The sequence below is a fragment of the Hoplias malabaricus genome, chromosome 14 (genome assembly GCF_029633855.1).
Source record: "Hoplias malabaricus isolate fHopMal1 chromosome 14, fHopMal1.hap1, whole genome shotgun sequence".
Lineage (NCBI taxonomy): Eukaryota > Metazoa > Chordata > Actinopteri > Characiformes > Erythrinidae > Hoplias > Hoplias malabaricus.
In genome coordinates this window covers 34,104,066-34,121,807 of record NC_089813.1, presented here as the reverse complement: position 1 = coordinate 34,121,807, position 17,742 = coordinate 34,104,066, and the positions used below count along the sequence as shown (strand labels likewise).

The following is a 17,742-nucleotide window of genomic DNA, read 5'->3' as shown; positions in this document are numbered from 1 at the left end:
GACACAATGTTTGAACCATTGGATGTACATGGTCTTACTGGTGCAATGTGCAATTAATGAAGATTGGCCACCAGGCTGCTCCAATTTAGCCATGAAACCTCCCACACTGAAATGACAGGTGTTTCAGTTTCATTGTCTAACCCGTGTGTGTGTGTGTGTGTGTGTGTGTGTGTGTGTGTATATCTGTTCATAGTTGACCTCAGTGACCACCAGGTGTGTGTGTGTGTGGTCACACACACACACACACATTCATAATTCATAAAAAATCATGAAAAAATTGATTTATTTCAGCAATTCCATTCAAAAAGTGAAATTTGTATATTATACTCGTTCATTACACACAGACTGATATATTTCAAGTGTTTCATTCATTCATTCATTATCTGTAACCGCTTATCCAGTTCAGGGTCGCGGTGGGTCCAGAGCCTACCTGGAATCATTGGGCGCAAGGCGGGAATACACCCTGGAGGGGGCGCAAGTCCTTCACAGGGCTATTTCAAGTGTTTATTTCTTTTAATTTGATGATTATAACTGACAACTAATGAAAACCCCAAATTCAGTATCTCAGAAAATTAGAATATTACTTAAGACCAATACAAAAAAAGGATTTTTAGAAATTGTAGACAACTGAAAATGTATGAACATGTACAGCACTCAATACATAGCTGGAAGTTCCTTTTGCCTGAATTACTGCAGCAATGCGGCGTGGCATGGAGTCGATCAGTCTGTGGCACTGCTCAGGTGTTAAGAGAGCCCAGGTTGCTCTGATAGTGGCCTTCAGCTCTTCGGCATTGTTGGGTCTCACATATTGCATCTTTCTCTTCACAATGGGGTTAAGGTCAGGCCAGTTTGCTGGTCAATTAAGAACAGGGATACCATGGTCCTTAAACCAGGGACTGGTATCTAGTCCTGTTGGAAAATGAAATCTGCCACTCAATAAAGTTGGTCAGCAGCAGGAAGAATGAAGTGCTCTAAAACTTCCTGGTAAAGGGCTGCTTTGACCTTGGACCTCAGACAGTGGACCAACACCAGCAGATGACATAAATAACCAACCAGTCCAGGAATGCTATTAATGGCAATTTAATACATTTATGGACAACAGTATTGGGACACACCTAGTCACTGAATTCAGGTGTTTCATTAATTCCAGTTGCTACCGGTTTAAACAAAAACAAGCACATAGTTATGCAGTCTGCCTTTACAAAATTCGAGAATTGCTCAAAGGATCTCAGTGAATTTTAGCATGCTTCAGTAATATGATGCCACCATTCAATACGCTAGTTTTTACATTTTAGACAATTGTATATAGTTTACATTTTTTTTACAGACATAATTTCCAGAAATGTTAGTACATTTTGAAAAATGCAATAAAAACCAGTATATGTGATGTAGTCATTCTCCTGAAGCTCTAATTAACTGACAAAACCACAAAGAAAATATTTCCAGTGTTTCCAAATAGATTGTGTTTTGTAAATATAAACACATTCACGATCTGAGGCCTGAAACACATGACAAAACATTTGGGACAGAGGCATGTTTACCACTGTGTCACATCACCTGTCTTTTGTATTACACCGTTTAATCATTGCCCTGCAAAGGACAGGCACTCACTCCAGGGTGTGTTTGTCCGTTGTGTCAGGGTAGGCTTGGGATCCACCGCAACCCTGAACTGGATAAGTGGTTACAGAAAATGAATTGGGTTACGGTGGGTCTGGAGCCTACTGGGAATCACTGGGTGCAATGTAGGAACACTCCCTGGAGGGGGCACCTGTCCATCACATGGACATTTTGAGACTCCAATCCAACTACCAACATATGTTTTTGGACCGTGGGAGGAAACCAAAGCACCTGGAGGAAACACATGTGGACACAGGGAGAACACACCAAACTTAAAACAAAGTCACCCGGTGCGGGGCTTGAACCCACAAACCTGGAGTTGTGTGACTGCGACACTACACTGTGCCACCCAGGCCTGTCTTGCAGAAATAAACATGAATTTCCCAGAATAAGAGTTGTTTTAATGGCAACACATGTCTCTCTAAAATCATAATGTTTGCCTCCACATGAAATACATCTCATATATGCAAGCCACTTGTGTCATAGTCACGGATGTACTTTGTAGTTTAATGTAGTTTTAATGTAGTTTTTCACTATCATTTTAAGCCTGTGCCGAATTTTTTTGCAGCATGTTACAGGAATCATTTTCAAAATGTGTTAATATTTACAAAAAATGGAAATATTTTCTTTGTACTTTTGTAAAAAATCTATAAAATTTACAGGTGCTTTTATTGCATTTTACAAAATGGCCCAAACTTTCTCGAAATGGGAATTTGTAAAAAAAAAAAAAAAAAAGTCCTATAAAATAATTTGTAACATGTTAAAATAAAAATTTATAATTTTTTTTTTATATTTGCCCTGGCCCCTGGGTCTGTTCCTCATGCAACCATTTTAAGAATAAAAAGAAGAAAAAGTACATTATACTGAAAAGTTTAGATGTTCCATAATGTGAGCATTTATGGCGAAAAATTATTAATTGGTCTATTTAAGTCCAATCAATAAATTATAAATGTGTAGGGTGCAGGTAAATTATGTAAGTGTGTTGATGTGTGTGCAAAGGCTATATATATATACATACCTACACACACACACACACATACATACAGGGGTTGGACAATGAAACTGAAACACCTGTCATTTTAGTGTGGGAGGTTTCATGGCTAAATTGGACCAGCCTGGTGGCCAATCTTCATTAATTGCACATTGCACCAGTAAGAGCAGAGTGTGAAGGTTCAGTTAGCAGAATAAGAGCACAGTTTTGCTCAAAATATTGCAATGCACACAACATTATGGGTGACATATCAGAGTTCAAAAGAGGACAAATTGTTGATGCACGTCTTCATGATGTATCAAGAGCCACGTTATCCAGGTGTCAGCAGACCACCAAGAAGGACAAAACTCATCCAAAAGGATTAACTGTGGACGCAAGAGGAAAATGTCTGAAAGGGATGTTCAGGTACTGACCCGGATTGTATCCAAAAAACATAAAACCACGGCTGCCCAAATCACGGCAGAATTAAATGTGCACCTCAACTCTCCTGTTTCCACCAGAACTGTCCGTCAGGAGCTCCACAGGGTCAATATACACGGCCGGGCTGCTATAGCCAAACCTTTGGTCACTCACGCCAATGCCAAACGTCGGTTTCAATTGTGCAAGGAGCACAAATCTTGGGCTGTGGACAATGTGAAACATGTATAGAGCGAGTCAGGAAATGTTTTCCTCCACCAGCATCACGTAGTGACCTGGCCACTATCCTGCAAGAAGAATGGCTTAAAATCCCTCTGACCACTGTGCAGGACTTGTATATGTCATTCCCAAGACAAACTGATTGTATTAGCCGCAAAAAGGGGCCCTACACCGTACTAATAAATTATTGTGTTCTAAAACCAGGTGATTCAGTTTCATTGTCCAACCCCTGTATATATATACACACTATGTTGCCCTGTGAAGGACTGGTGCCCCCTCCAGGGTGTATTCCCGCCTTGCGCCCAATGATTCCACGTAGACTCTGGACCCAACCGCGACTCTGGACTGGATAAGCGCTTACAGATAATGAATGAATGAATGAATGAATATGCTATAGCTGAATTATACCTTATTTTGGCATGTAACCTATTGGGAACACTTAGGGCCATGGATTTAATAGAAGTCAATACTTTATGTTACTTACTCATGTTTAGAAAACATGGGCTTCACAGTGGACATTTCTCTCTTAAAAAAAAACACAGTTAATTAATTTTAAGTCAATTAATTAAAGTATTATCACATTAAGACAATATACAGTTGAATCTACTGTAATGTTTTAAAGCAGTTAATACAAGATAATACTTACTCCCTCAGATGCTGTTTCTTGTTTTGGAAGCCTGTCTTCTTGAGCTGATTTAGAAACACAGAAACAATGTGTTAAAATGTAAAAATAAGACAGAAATACTACATTTCAAGCCATAATTGAGACCCTTACCTGTACAATGTTTAATGATGACCTTCCTTTTAAAGATGATAAAAACTGCTGCAGACAAAAGTAAAACCGCAAGGAACAGGGGTACAGCTATAACAGCAGCAGAAGATTTATGTCCACATTCAACATCAGAAACCTTTGTTCCTGGCTTTATTTCTGTAAGTCCTGAATCTTCACACCTATCAGAGTGAAACAATGGAAATGAGTACATAAAAGTACATAGTTACTATACAGGGATATTCAACAATATATCATCAGTTCTCCCAAAGAGATTTACAGAGGAGAGGGATTATGACTGTAGCTGGAAATCTGCCAATATACACTGGAGTTAAAAAAACTAAAACAACAAACAGTCTTTTAGGCTCTTATGACTTATGGTCTCTCTATACTTTATATATTATGCCTACTTATATGTTTATTTTTTCCTCATGTCGTGTTATTTGTTTTAGTTCGACTTGTTTCCAAGACGTTGTGTAAAGAAATTCCTCGCATCTCAGCAATTACTTCCTCGTCACTTCTAGTGCACTTTCATAAGACTATACTAAATCACTCGTGTTTGCTGCCTGTCCATACACTAAAAATCTACAAATGTGATTGTTGTAAAATGTTTACACTGCATTCATATCTACATTTGAAAATTTCTTGTTAATGACAATCATCTTCAGATCAGAATAACCCCTTGTGCCACTGAAAAAAACAGCACTTACTTCGTATATGTTGAACAAATGTGAAGTGAGCCGTTTGAATAGGTCCCATCTGAGCATTCTCCACATTTGGTATCTGTAAAAGCTGTTCCTGCAGAACATACAAATCCTGTTTTCAGTCATGCTAAATACAGTGAACCTCAGTTATGTAAAGTAGTAAACACTTCAAAAGTATTGCTAGGAAATTTCACCAACCTCTTTGTTTTATGTACTGTCCTGGGAGACAGGCTGTGTGTTTTGTGGCTAAAGAACAGCTGCCTCTGCTATTTTCTAAGCAGTAGTGTCCATCTAGTGGCTCACAAACTGTGTCTGATGATCGAGTGCAGGGAGTCTTTACTCTTAAACCCTGACCTATGGAAAACAAGAGACTATTTATTCATTAATTTTTATGTAACCACATTATCCTGTTCAGTGTCACAGTGGGTCTGGAACTCACACAGATTCATTTGGGTGCAAGGCAGGAACACACCCCTGACAGGGCTCATTACACACTCTCATTCACCCACACTCAAACATACCCCTCTGGACACTTTCTAAAATAGCCAATCCACCTACTAAATCATTTTGGACTGCAGAGGAAACTCTCACAGACACAGAGAGAACACATCAAAATCTTCAACTCATCTCTGACCTCACAAACATAATGATATATTTAAGACATCATTTTGTTACTTTATTTTACTGTGCTTTACACATAAGTAAAGAACACCTGAGAAAATATGTTCTGGAAAAACAATTCCACATTTTAGAAGCTGTACTAGAAAATTATCTCCAGCAAAGCAACTGTAAGAGACGGCATTTTCAGTTTTACTTTAAAGAACATGTTTTGTAACACGTTAAATACAAAGCACACAGAAATATTCTTATGAAGGACAGACTTACCAGGATCACACACTGCACAGCTGAAACAATTTAAGAGGCCATTGGGTGCATCAAGATAAGTGGAATCAAGACAAGGTACACAGGTTGTGCTGGTATCCTCTGTGCAATGCCTATAAACACGGTTCCCTAAAAAATAAACATCTCATTATTATAAACCATGACTGAATTTTGACAGATATCATTTTTAAGGAGAATGTTCTGTACCAAATGTGTGTCATCACTCAAAATAAAATCTCATTCCTCCATAATTTTAATGGGGAAGCTAAAATGTTCAAAACTCTTTATATATGACGCTGTAAAGGGATTTAATTTATCATTTTGGACAAATTCTATTGGAACATTCATCACACTCTTTACTTTGTGCAATTACTTTATTCGGGCATTGTGGCTTTTTTGACATCACAGGCTCAGACAAATTTATTACAGGTCACATACCACAGAACTTTACTGACTTCATTATAACAAAAATTCAAAAGTAGAATCTAAATAAATTATTCACTCTAGGGCTGGGCAATTAATCAAAATCGAAACACTCCGAACTTCTAATCAACATAATCTAGTCTATATTGATTATATTTATTATTTTTATTCTGATATGCCCTGATATGGACCTGAAAAAAAATTACATATCTATGGAAACTGTATAATATGTGCCCTTTAAACACATCTATGTTCAGCTTTAACATACTTTATGTCTCAGATTTTGACTTACCAGGAGCACACATGGGACAACATTCTCCATCGATCTCATACTCAGCTCTGGCACAAACACCATAACACAGTCCAAAATTCAGAAAGAAAACAGCAGCAATGATAAAAAATATGTCCAAGTTAGTGATCATTTTTCCTTCTGCAGTCTCTTTTAATAGCGAAAAAAAATAAATAAACGTTTCCCCTGAACATTTCATCTTTTCCTCTGTTTGGTTTAATTTCAGGATATTTTGGATCATTTCAGATTTCACATTTAGATCCTTTTCATGTTCTGTTCTTGTAGATGAGATGTTTATGAATGGTAAATAAACTAGAAAAAAAATCTTTATCTTTCAAAGTTGTGAGATCTGCTGGTGGAGCCCATTGTCTCCTGGAAGATTCAGACTCCAGAGTTTTCATTCTTTGCAGAAGGAGCTGAAAAAACAACAAATACGTTAGAAAAGCACAAATCAAGTAATATATATTTATATATAAATATTTGTTTGTAGCAAAGTTTAGAATCAACATAAATTGAATAAATTACCTGAATACCAGATGGATCTTAAATAACTCTCATCAATATAAATAAATGGCAAAAAAAATATGAAGCAAAATATAAACACTCCCTCAATACAAACTGACTGCTTATTAAAGAAAACACTAAACACGGTGGACTGTCTAAATGAGTGTCCAAATTTTGTCATGAATCATAAAATCTGCTGGAAAAAAAGATCCCAGAAACAGAACCCAGAAGAGGAAAACAGTGTATATATATCAGCATAGTTTGTCCACAAGATGTGTTTCAAAGCATAATTTCTATTAATTTATTCATCCAAGCTTCATTTATGTCAGTGTCTTGGTAGGTGTGAAGCCTGGGAATCAAAAAGTGATTTTTTCCTCTGCATGGTACCTACTCTGCTGCTTTTTTTTTTTTAATTTTTTTGCTTTTCCACTAGCCAAATTTGGTCTCTGGAACCAGTTTTTAGTAGACGAGTAAATCTTGCAGAGAACTGAATTATCAATCGCAATGACATGTAGAATGCCCAGCATAAACAAATCTATCTCCAATTTACAGCACCAATCCCATTTGTTATCATCTGATTCAAAATGGCAGATAAGAAAATTATGCCGTGGTCTTCTGAAGAGGTTCAAACAACCCTTGGATTGTTGATTGATGAAAAGCAACAGCAAAAGGCAGACATGCAACAAGAAAAAAAGACTGCTGCTTTGTGAGAACTGGGGCACAGAGCCATGTCAATAAATAAAATAATTAAAACCAGAAACACGTGCATACACAACATTACCGCTGTTGTTGTTGTGATTTTCAAAGCCTGCAGTTCCCGTTACAATGTCCATCTAGTGGCTCAAACTCTGTGTCTGACCATCTAGTACCAGTCCTTCACAGGGCAACACAGACACACACACATTCACACCTACGGACACTTTTGAGTCACCACCTATCAACATATGTTTTTGGACTGTGGGAGGAAACCCACACGGACACGGGTAGAACACATCAACTGCTCACTGAGAGTCAGCCGGAGCGGGAATCGAACCCACAACCTCAACCTGGAGCTCATGGAGCTGTATGACTGCGAAACTACCTGCTGTTCCACTGTGCCACTGACTATTCCTTAGTTTATTTTTATGTAAGCACAACCTGTTCAGCACCGGTGAATCCCAAGCCAACAGAATTATAGGGTGCAAGGCAGGAACACACCCTGAACAGGGCTCCAGTACATCACATAGTATCAAACACTCACATTTTTCACACCTCTGGACACTTTTTGAACATTCTTGACACTACCAATATATGTTTTTGGACAGTGGGAGTAAACTGGAGCACCCGGAGGAAACCCACATGTACACAGGGAGAACTCTTCACAGACAGTAACCTGAAGTGGGGATTAAACCCTCAACCCACAGTCACAACATTTTTATTTAGTCAAAAACATGTATTGCATGTTTGTTGGGTGTTACACAGCAATAAAAAAAATCCTTAGAATTTCTAGGGGAAAACATTCATGGGGCCCAAGATTTCTAATGCCAATGCCAGTCTAAACTGTTTTTCTGAGATTTATATTCAGTTCTACCATACTTCTATATACAATATCTCAAATTTTGATTTACCAGGTGCACACATGTGACAGCATTTTCCATCGATCTCATACTCAGCTCTGGGACAAGCACCAATACACAGTCCAAAATTCAGAATGAAATAAGCAACAATAAAAAGTATGTCCAAGTTAGTGATAATTTATGTCTTTGTGCAGTCTCTTGTAACAGCTAATGAAATAAATAATAAACATTTCCACAGAACATTTGATCTGTTCCTCTGTTTGGCTTCAGATCATTTCAGATTAAATCCTTTTCATGCTCACTTCATGCTGATGAGATGTCTTTGATTGGTAGAAAAACAACAACAAAAATCTGTTTTATTTTCAGTGTTGGAAGGCCATTGTCTTCTGGAAAGTCCTAGTCCATAGTTTCCATTCTTTGCAGAAAACTAAAAAACACAACAAATATTTTAGAAAAACAGAAATAAAAAATATATTTTTTTAAATGAATACTCAGTTGATAAACACTGAGTTGATGAGAATCATCATTGTAACAAATATTATAATCAACATTAAATTAACACATGAAGCTTAGATAATGATTTATGATTTTAAATTAAAAAAATCTATTTAATATTAAACATTTATTAAAAAATGTAACAAGACTTTAAACTTTCTGGTCTGTTTCAGGAAACATAACACATGCTGAAAAATAGATCCCACAAATTCCAGAACAGAACCCACCCAAATCTGGGGGCCTGGTTGTAAGGGACAATAAAAGACACACTTGGAACCAAATTAAAAGGCCCACTGGTAGAATGTATATGGGAATTTGTGAATTGGCTTCTCTGATAACTGTCCTGGTGTGTGAATGAATGGCTGTGTGAGTGAATGTGTATGTGCCCAGATATGGACAGGCGCTCTATTTTGGGTGAAACCCTAGTACCCGATGCAGTCCTCAAGGTAGTCGGCTGTTCCTGGTCGAGAGTACGCTGTTCGCGTTTGGCTGCTGCTTCTCACTAGTGTGTGTGACTTGAAAGTTGTGTTGATTGTAAAGCGTCTTTGGGTTTCTAGAAAGGTGCTATTATAAATAAAAGCTCTCTGAGCAGTCTTTTCTGAGAAATGAACTAGAGGAAATGTGTCCAGCCCTGGCCTTAGAATAGTGCATATCTTGCTGATGTTATTTTCCTGTTCACACACAGATTATTTCATTATTTATCATAATCCATATACATGTGTGAAAGTATTTCTCTGATGGACAAAGCAGTCAGTTTCTGCTTTTACAGAACTTCACCGTCTGTACTTATAACAACCCAAATACCATGGACACATCTGATTGTTAATGCCTGTGTGGGGAGTACATCTGTAAAATCTGTTTAACTTTAACATGATACGAAAACAGATGGAATCTCTAGGCAGGACACCAGAGAACCAGAGTGAGTGGGTTAGTCAATATATTTATTAAATGAGACTGTGACTGGATTTACCTCCATTACATACAGCCCTGTTTTGTCAATCAGATTTTATATAAAAATGTAAATATTTCTGTATAAATGAGCACTGCCATGATGAGCACTGAAGTTAGAAAAAACCCAAAGCCTTTGCTTGGTTTGTGACCTTACTTTTTGCACTCGATTTATTGGAATAAATATCTTGCAAGAATGTGACTTTTTAACAATGTGGAGCAATACTTTACTCACTTCAGTTTTAAGATTTTTCTGTCATATGCACCTACAAAAACTAATGTTGTTTTATGGAATGCAACAATAATTTGTGTATTTCCTTATATTATGTTAAATGTAGTCTAATGACTGAATCCATTATTTCTGTTTTCATTTTTACAATGAAACTCATAACCACTTAAAGGAGCACTCTGTAATACTGAAAGAATGTATTTAAAAAGGCTACAGCAGTCCAAATTCAAAACATCAGATAGACTTTTCTGCCCGCATTCCAGTCATACCCAGACGCAAAGTCACAGTGGTTGCCAGGTTGTGGAGATTTAATCTACAAGAACGAGCATCAGTATGTCCTATATTCAACCTATTTGCACAGAAAAGTGTACATTATTTCACTACAATATCTACATATCACAGCAAAAGGCAAAATAGTGAGCAACCTCCATTATTTTCCAGTAATTTACCAGCATCATATTTGAATTTCCATTTTACTTTACTTTTCCTTTTCGATATTCCCCTTCCACTCGTCTTTTTAAGATGCAGAGGTTTGCTTTATATTCACAATTTTCATATTAAAACGTTTGGTTCGACCTCAAATGAGCCAATTTACATGGCTAATTTCCTTAAATGTCCCATCATTATACTCTGAATGTTTCCTAGAGGTTCTATAAGAACGTTTGGCGACCCTACAAAATGACATCCAGGGGACGTTTGCAGTGTTGTTTACGAGGACGTTTTGGAGACCTTTTTTATTAGCTGGTTGGTAACCTATTTGTCCTACAGGCTGCAGCGAGACATACTTGACCCATTTAGCTGCTTCTCCAAAACAAAAGACAGTTTTCTTTGAACATGTAAATTTTGGACAGTAAAGCACTCCCGAACACAGAAGTACTGTGTGGTGACTGGTGAGTGGAAAGGGCGAGTTTTCTACTGCGGTTAAGCCAGCCGCCGTTTGAGAAAACACAGTTAAACTAGCCGCACGTCAAATTTTAGTGCGCGTATACTAGTGACAAACCGGTAATACTCAAGGAGCGTGAAGACTTGAGCTTATGCCCTTCATTTTAAAGCAAAAGTAACGGCATTTAACCGGTTATATATTGGTCATTTCTAGTAAGCAGTCCATACAATCAACAGATATCAGTTCAGGGTTTACTACACGATCTATCTATGAAGTATGAGATGATTTTACTGTATAGTTTTTATGTAAATGACATTCAAAATCCCTATAATTGTCCATTGTTTTTTTTTTACCCGAGTCAGGTTCACTGCTTTATAATATGGTTATTTCTAATAAGTAGTCCACACAACCAACAGATATCAGTTCTGTGTGTACCACACTATGTACCTATGAAATATGAAGTGATTTTACTGTATAGTTTTTGAGTAAATGATATTCAAAATCCCTATTATTGTCCATTGTTTTTTAACGAGTCAAGTTTACTGCTTTATAATATGGTCATTTCTAATAAGTAGTCCATACAATCAACAGATATCAGTTCGGGGTTTACTACACTATGCATCTATGAAGTATGAAGTGATTTTACTGTATAGTTTTTATGTAAATGACATTCAAAATCCCTATAATTGTCCATTGTTTTTAATGTTAACTCAAGTTTGATGTTTTATAAAATTGTAATTTTGAATAAGTAGTCCATACAACCAACAGATATCAGTTCTGTGTTTACTATACTATGTGTCTATGAAATATGAAGTGATTTTACTGTATACATTTTGAGTAAATGACATTCAAAATAACAATAATTGTCCAATATTTTTTTTTAACCTGAGTCAAGTTCACTGCTTTATAATATGGTTATTTATAATAAGTAGTCCATACAACCAACAGATATCAGTTCAGGGTGTACCACACTAAGTGCCTATAAAATATGAAGTGATTTTACTGTATACTTTTTGAGTAAATGACATTCAAAAATCACAATTAATCTACATTGTTTTTAATGATGACTCAAGTTTACTGCTTTATAAAATGATCATTTCTAATAAGTAGTAGACACAAACAACATATATCAGTTCAGGGTGTACCACACTATGTACCTATGACATATGAAGTGATTTTACTGTATAGTTTTTGAGTGAATGACATTCAAAATCACAATAATTCTCCATTGTTTTTAATGATGATATAAAGCAGTGGACTTGACTCATGTTAAAAAATAATGGAAAATTATGGGAATTTTGAATGTCATTTACTCAAAAACTATACAGTAAAATCACTTCACAATTTATAGGTACATAGTGTGGTACACACTGAACTGATATCTGTTGGTTTTATGGACTACATATTAGAAATGACCATTTTATAAAGCAGTGAACTTGACACGTTCAAAACAATGGACAATTATGGGATTTTTGAATATCATTTACTCAAAAAGTATACAGTAAAATCACTTCATATTTTTTAGGTACATAGTGTGGTACACCCTGAACTGATATATGTTGTTTGTGTCTACTACTTATTAGAAATGATCATTTTATAAAGCAGTAAACTTGAGTCATCATTAAAAACAATGTAGATTAATTGTGATTTTTGAATGTCATTTACTCAAAAAGTATACAGTAAAATCACTTCATATTTTATAGGTATTTAGTGTGGTACACCCTGAACTGATATCTGTTGGTTGTATGGACTACTTATTAGAAATAACCATATTATAAAGCAGTGAACTTGACTCAGGTTAAAAAAAAATATTGGACAATTATTGTTATTTTGAATGTCATTTACTCAAAATGTATACAGTAAAATCACTTCATATTTCATAGACACATAGTAAAGTAAACACAGAACTGATATCTGTTGGTTGTATGGACTACTTATTCAAAATTACAATTTTATAAAACATCAAACTTGAGTTAACATTAAAAACAATGGAAAATTATAGGGATTTTGAATGTCATTTACATAAAAACTATACGGTAAAATCACTTCATACTTCATAGATACATAGTGTAGTAAACCCTGAACTGATATCTATTGGTTTTATGGACTACTTATTAGAAATGACCACATTATAAAGCAGTGAACTTGACACATGTTCAAAACAATGGACAATTATGAGATATTTTAATGTCATTTACTCAAAAACTATACAGTAAAATCACTTCATATTTAATAGGTACATAATGTTTTACACTCTGAACTGATATCTGTTGGTTGTGTGGACTACTTATTAGAAATGACTATATTATAAAGCAGTGAATTTTAATTATCATTAAAAACAATGGACAATTATAGGGATTTGAATATCTATTACTTAAAAACTATACAGTAAAATCACTTCATACTTTATAGGTACATAGTATGGTACACACTGAACTGATATCTGTTGGTTGTATGGACTACTTATCAGAAATGATCATTTTATAAAGCAGTAAACTTGAGTCATCATTAAATACAATGGAGAATTATTGTGATTTTGAAAGTCATTTACTCAAGAAGTATACAGTAAAATCACTTCATATTTTATAGGTACATAGTGTGGTACACCCTGAACTGATATCTGTTGGTTGTATGGACTACTTATTAGAAATAACCATATTATAAAGCAGTGAACTTGAGTTGTCATTAAAAACAATGGAGAATTATTGTGATTTTGAATATCATTTACTCAAAAAGTATACAGTAAAATCACTTCATATTTTTTAGGTACATAGTGTAGTAAACCCTGAACTGATATCTGTTGATTGTTTAGACTACTTACTAGAAATGACCAATATATAAACCGGTTAAATGCTGTTACTTTCTTTAAAATGAAGGGCATAAGCTCAGGTCTTCACGCGCATTGAGTATTACCGGTTTGTCACTAGTATACGCGCACTAAAATCTGACGTGCGGCTAGTTTAACCGGGTTTTCTCAAACGGCGGCTAGCTTAACCGCAGTAGTTTTCTGGCGGTCGAAACACTCAGTCCGCTCCACAGTTTTATTGACGTCCTCTTACTAAGGTGAGTCAATAACCAGTAGCCAGTAACTGGCTTTCGCTTCTTTTATCTGTATTTTTACAGGCTACTTTTTCTATTTTTATTTTAGTAAAGGATCGCTGTCAAATAAATATTCTCAAATATAAAATACCCCGGGAAAAAAATTACTGAAATAAGGACAGCACAAACAGGAAGTGTTTTTCCCATCGTGTTTTTCACATTAAGTTACAGTTTAACACAGGGCTAAGTTCCAGAATCAGTTAAATATTGTGTCACTCACAGTTTGAGAAACACATCCAAAACCAAACACGATGAAAGCTCGTGGTTTAAAAAGTGATTTAATGTGCTCACCTCCGCGCTTAAAGCTGTTCTGTTCAGTTCAGAGCTGGATCCTTCTGGAATTATTTGGAGCGACAAAGAGGAGACGTGGTTTCCTGAACCACATCAAAGTGAAACAAAAACAGAACATGAAGTGAAAGAATGCTTTATTTACTGTTTGGGCTAAAGGTTAAACGTTTTTTCTTTTTGTTTCGATTTATTTTTACATTTATAGTTTATTAATGTTTTGGCAGAAAAAGGCTTTATGCAGATGACTTGAAAATTAGGCACTCTTACAAACACACTGATTCATTTAAAAGAGGAATCAAATTCATATCTTTCATGTCTTTTTATGAAATATGACAGTGTTTTTGGAATTACATTATTACAGTTTTTTTTTACAATACATATTTAGTTCCATATATATATATATGAGTGATAATATTAAACTTTACTTCAGTCTGGGAATGACACATAAAGACATACTGCAGTCACTGGCATTGCAAAGAAAAAAATGTATTCCAAACAAGCAGGAACACATCTCGTACAAGTAGTATGTATTCTAATTGTTTGAAGGTACTGCCTGATTAAAAAAGTGGAATCGGATGTGTTTCTGTCTGGTTGGAAACCCTTGGTCTAAAACGTCTGTATAGGACTATATTTGCACACTAGTCAACAAATCTGTATGTAACTATAGTTACTATACTAACTATAGTACATCAGTTTTCAAAAGTAACCACCAAAAGGTATTTTCAATCAACAATAGCAGAGTCCTACCTTAATCAGTATTCTTCATCTCTGGTCCTGGAGGGCTGGTACTGTTTGGTGAAGAACCATCATTAAATTTTCCAGGTTTAGTAGGTGTGATTAAAATCAGAAAAACTTTGGTGGACACCAGTCCTCCAGGACCCAAGCTGAAGTGCCTTGATCTCAAGAAACAAACACATTTGTACACATTTTTTTTTTACATTTAATAAATGCAAAAATGCTGTCTGAATCCATAAATACTAATTGGCAGTTTAATTCTGTACTTTGAAACACACACATTTTATGTAGCATTATGTTTCTGTAAATATAAAGATATTTCAGAATATTGCATCTAAGGGACTATATTATTATATTTTGAACCACATCAAACTGTGGATTTGCTGGCACACCAAACTAATGTTAATCATATTTTATAAGAGAAATAATAGCCAAATAGTTGCTGTTGTTGTTTGTTTTTCCAAAATGAATATTTATCTTACATTTTTGACATATGTCATACATTTTAGGTATGGCATGATATGTCAATATGTGTATATTTCAGACATTTGTAGCTCCACACATAACATGCTATTAAACATTATACATTCAACAGAACACATACAACTTCCAAATGCAGTCCATGAACATTATATACACACAAAACAAAAAGGTATCATGTGTATAATCTCATCAGTCCTGCCTAGCATATAATGGTGATCAGGAATAAAATCCTACTGCACATGCATATATTCTGTAAGGTCTGAAATACTTAACCAATGAACAAACATTAAACCCTTTTATTTAACATTGGGTGAAGCAGTGCATTTATTGTATGAGTTCGCAAAAAAAAAAAAAAAACAGCCACAAAGAAGATGACGATTCTTGTGTCTGATGATTTTAGTCATAAAACTGCTCCACAGTCAACCTAAGAACACAGCAAGAACACAGTTGTACTGCATAATTTGAAATATAATCAATTGATTCATATTCTGCAATAACATTTGTTTCATAATATGAACCACCGAAGTTAAAGCTGCAAAACTTTAAATGTCTAGGACAGTGGCCAATGTCCTTGACAATGGTTTGGAGGACATTTTAAAAAATATATTTAATATATGTAAACATAATTTCATTGAGATGTGAAAACATCTAACAAATCAAGACTTACTCTTGTTTTATGGGGTTTAAACAATGTCCATCACCCAAACTGAACTGCTGAGAATAGCATTGAAGTCACTGCAGAGGTCTGGGTAATTCTGATAATTGATGAGCAACACGAGAACGCAGCCACATGTATAAGCTTGAGGCCGGCATTAGAACTCACTTGTTTCTATGAAGTGCACTGTAATTTCACTTCCAATGAGAACATCTGCCCCAGTGCAAAAACGTAGGAACTGCTGTAAAGTGTTGTCATCTAACTCCTCTATGTACCTTTTCAGGAATCGTGCTACACAACTCTGGATATTGATTTCTTTTGGAAAACTCAGAAGATGCTTCACACGCTTAGCAGATGGAATACGCTGTTGGATGATCTCTGTCACTTTCTGTGGTGACAGATTCTGTGCTAGATCCTTGAGAACAGGCCTCCAACAATCAATCACAAACATGGGGGTTTGGATAAGTGCTTTGTGTCCCAACTGCATCAAAAGTGGGATTACATTTTCTATAGTGGGAGTCTGGAGGAATGGGAAGATGTATAGGGAAGTACTTCTCTTCAATCCAACATTTGACTAGATTTCTCACAATGGATTTACACTCATTAATTTGATACTCATGCTGGAGAAAAGGGGCCTTGACATCAGCACCCAATGTGTGTCTGCTGTAAAAGTCTTTCCAAAATTCTGATAAACAATCACGAAAAACACCTAAACCAAGACCTTCTTCCAATGCTCCATTAGGAAGTTTCATTCGTATGCTTATTTTTTTCTCCATTATAGCTGGGTCATTAAACGCATCCCATCCCAGTTTAGGTTTCTCATCTTCTTCAACTGGAAATGTGTCATCTAAATTCACAATACCACTAATTTGCTCTCCAACTGTGACTTCCTCATCAAATAAGTCTTCAGCAACTGAGTTTCCCAAGCTTACTTACAAGCTTACTCTGTACTGCGTGAGTAGAATTTTGATTCTCCAATTGTTGCCCTGACCAGGTGTTGCCCTCTCCTTGTTCTTGTCTGATGATGCCTTCAGAAGATAACAGAGACTCTTGCCTTTCTGCCTGTATATTGCTATCATTTCCCTCATCAACTTTGTGTTCTTCACTGCATGTTAGCTGCAGAACTGGAAATTCCTGATTTGTGACCCTCTGTCTCAAAAGTCAAATCGGTGTCTGCTACAAAAGTCAAGTCAATAGTTACATAGTTAGAGACTGCTGACTGCTGTGGGGCAGTATTCTGAAAGTTTACATCTGTTTGTGTCCCTTCCTCTATGGTTAGATCTTCAGAAATCGGCATTGCTTTCATCTGGCTGTGTTTCCTTCTAAAGAGGTACAACTTCAGAATTTTAACTTTGCTCTCCTCATTCAGATGTTCCACGGTAAGGTTTTTGTTAAGCTCCCTGTGTGAGAAATCCCAGATGTCACAGTGTAGGTCTTTCAACATTTGCAAAAAAAAGTTTCTCAGCTATTTCCTTAACTTCACTCAATTGTGTGATTTTGCAAACATGTCTGGTTCCTCCTCCATTAGCAGAACAGACTTGCTTGAAGTCAGTGTC

General features: G+C 35.9%; 1 protein-coding gene across 3 annotated transcripts in view; it reads right to left on the bottom strand.

The window, feature by feature from the left end:
- The window catches only part of LOC136666252 (tumor necrosis factor receptor superfamily member 14-like), a 67,316-nt gene extending 52,901 nt beyond the window's left edge, over positions 1 to 14,415 (bottom strand). For 2 of the 3 annotated variants that reach the window (XR_010795349.1, XM_066644344.1), the window contains exons 1-9: positions 14,317 to 14,415; positions 8,674 to 8,798; positions 6,315 to 6,727; positions 5,603 to 5,728; positions 4,916 to 5,071; positions 4,724 to 4,811; positions 4,020 to 4,195; positions 3,891 to 3,934; positions 3,729 to 3,769 (exon numbers count right to left, since the gene is read on the bottom strand). Coding sequence is in view for 2 of the 3 variants with exons in the window: in XM_066644344.1 (XP_066500441.1) it covers positions 3,729 to 3,769; positions 3,891 to 3,934; positions 4,020 to 4,195; positions 4,724 to 4,811; positions 4,916 to 5,071; positions 5,603 to 5,728; positions 6,315 to 6,552 (869 nt within the window). In the remaining variant the exon portion in view is untranslated. Of the gene's footprint in view, positions 1 to 2,665; positions 2,974 to 3,085; positions 3,231 to 3,728; positions 3,770 to 3,890; positions 3,935 to 4,019; positions 4,196 to 4,723; positions 4,812 to 4,915; positions 5,072 to 5,602; positions 5,729 to 6,314; positions 6,728 to 8,673; positions 8,799 to 14,316 lie in introns of those variants that run through there. The other variant, XM_066644343.1, reaches the window with a different exon arrangement.
- Between the last annotated feature and the right edge of the window lie 3,327 nt (positions 14,416 to 17,742).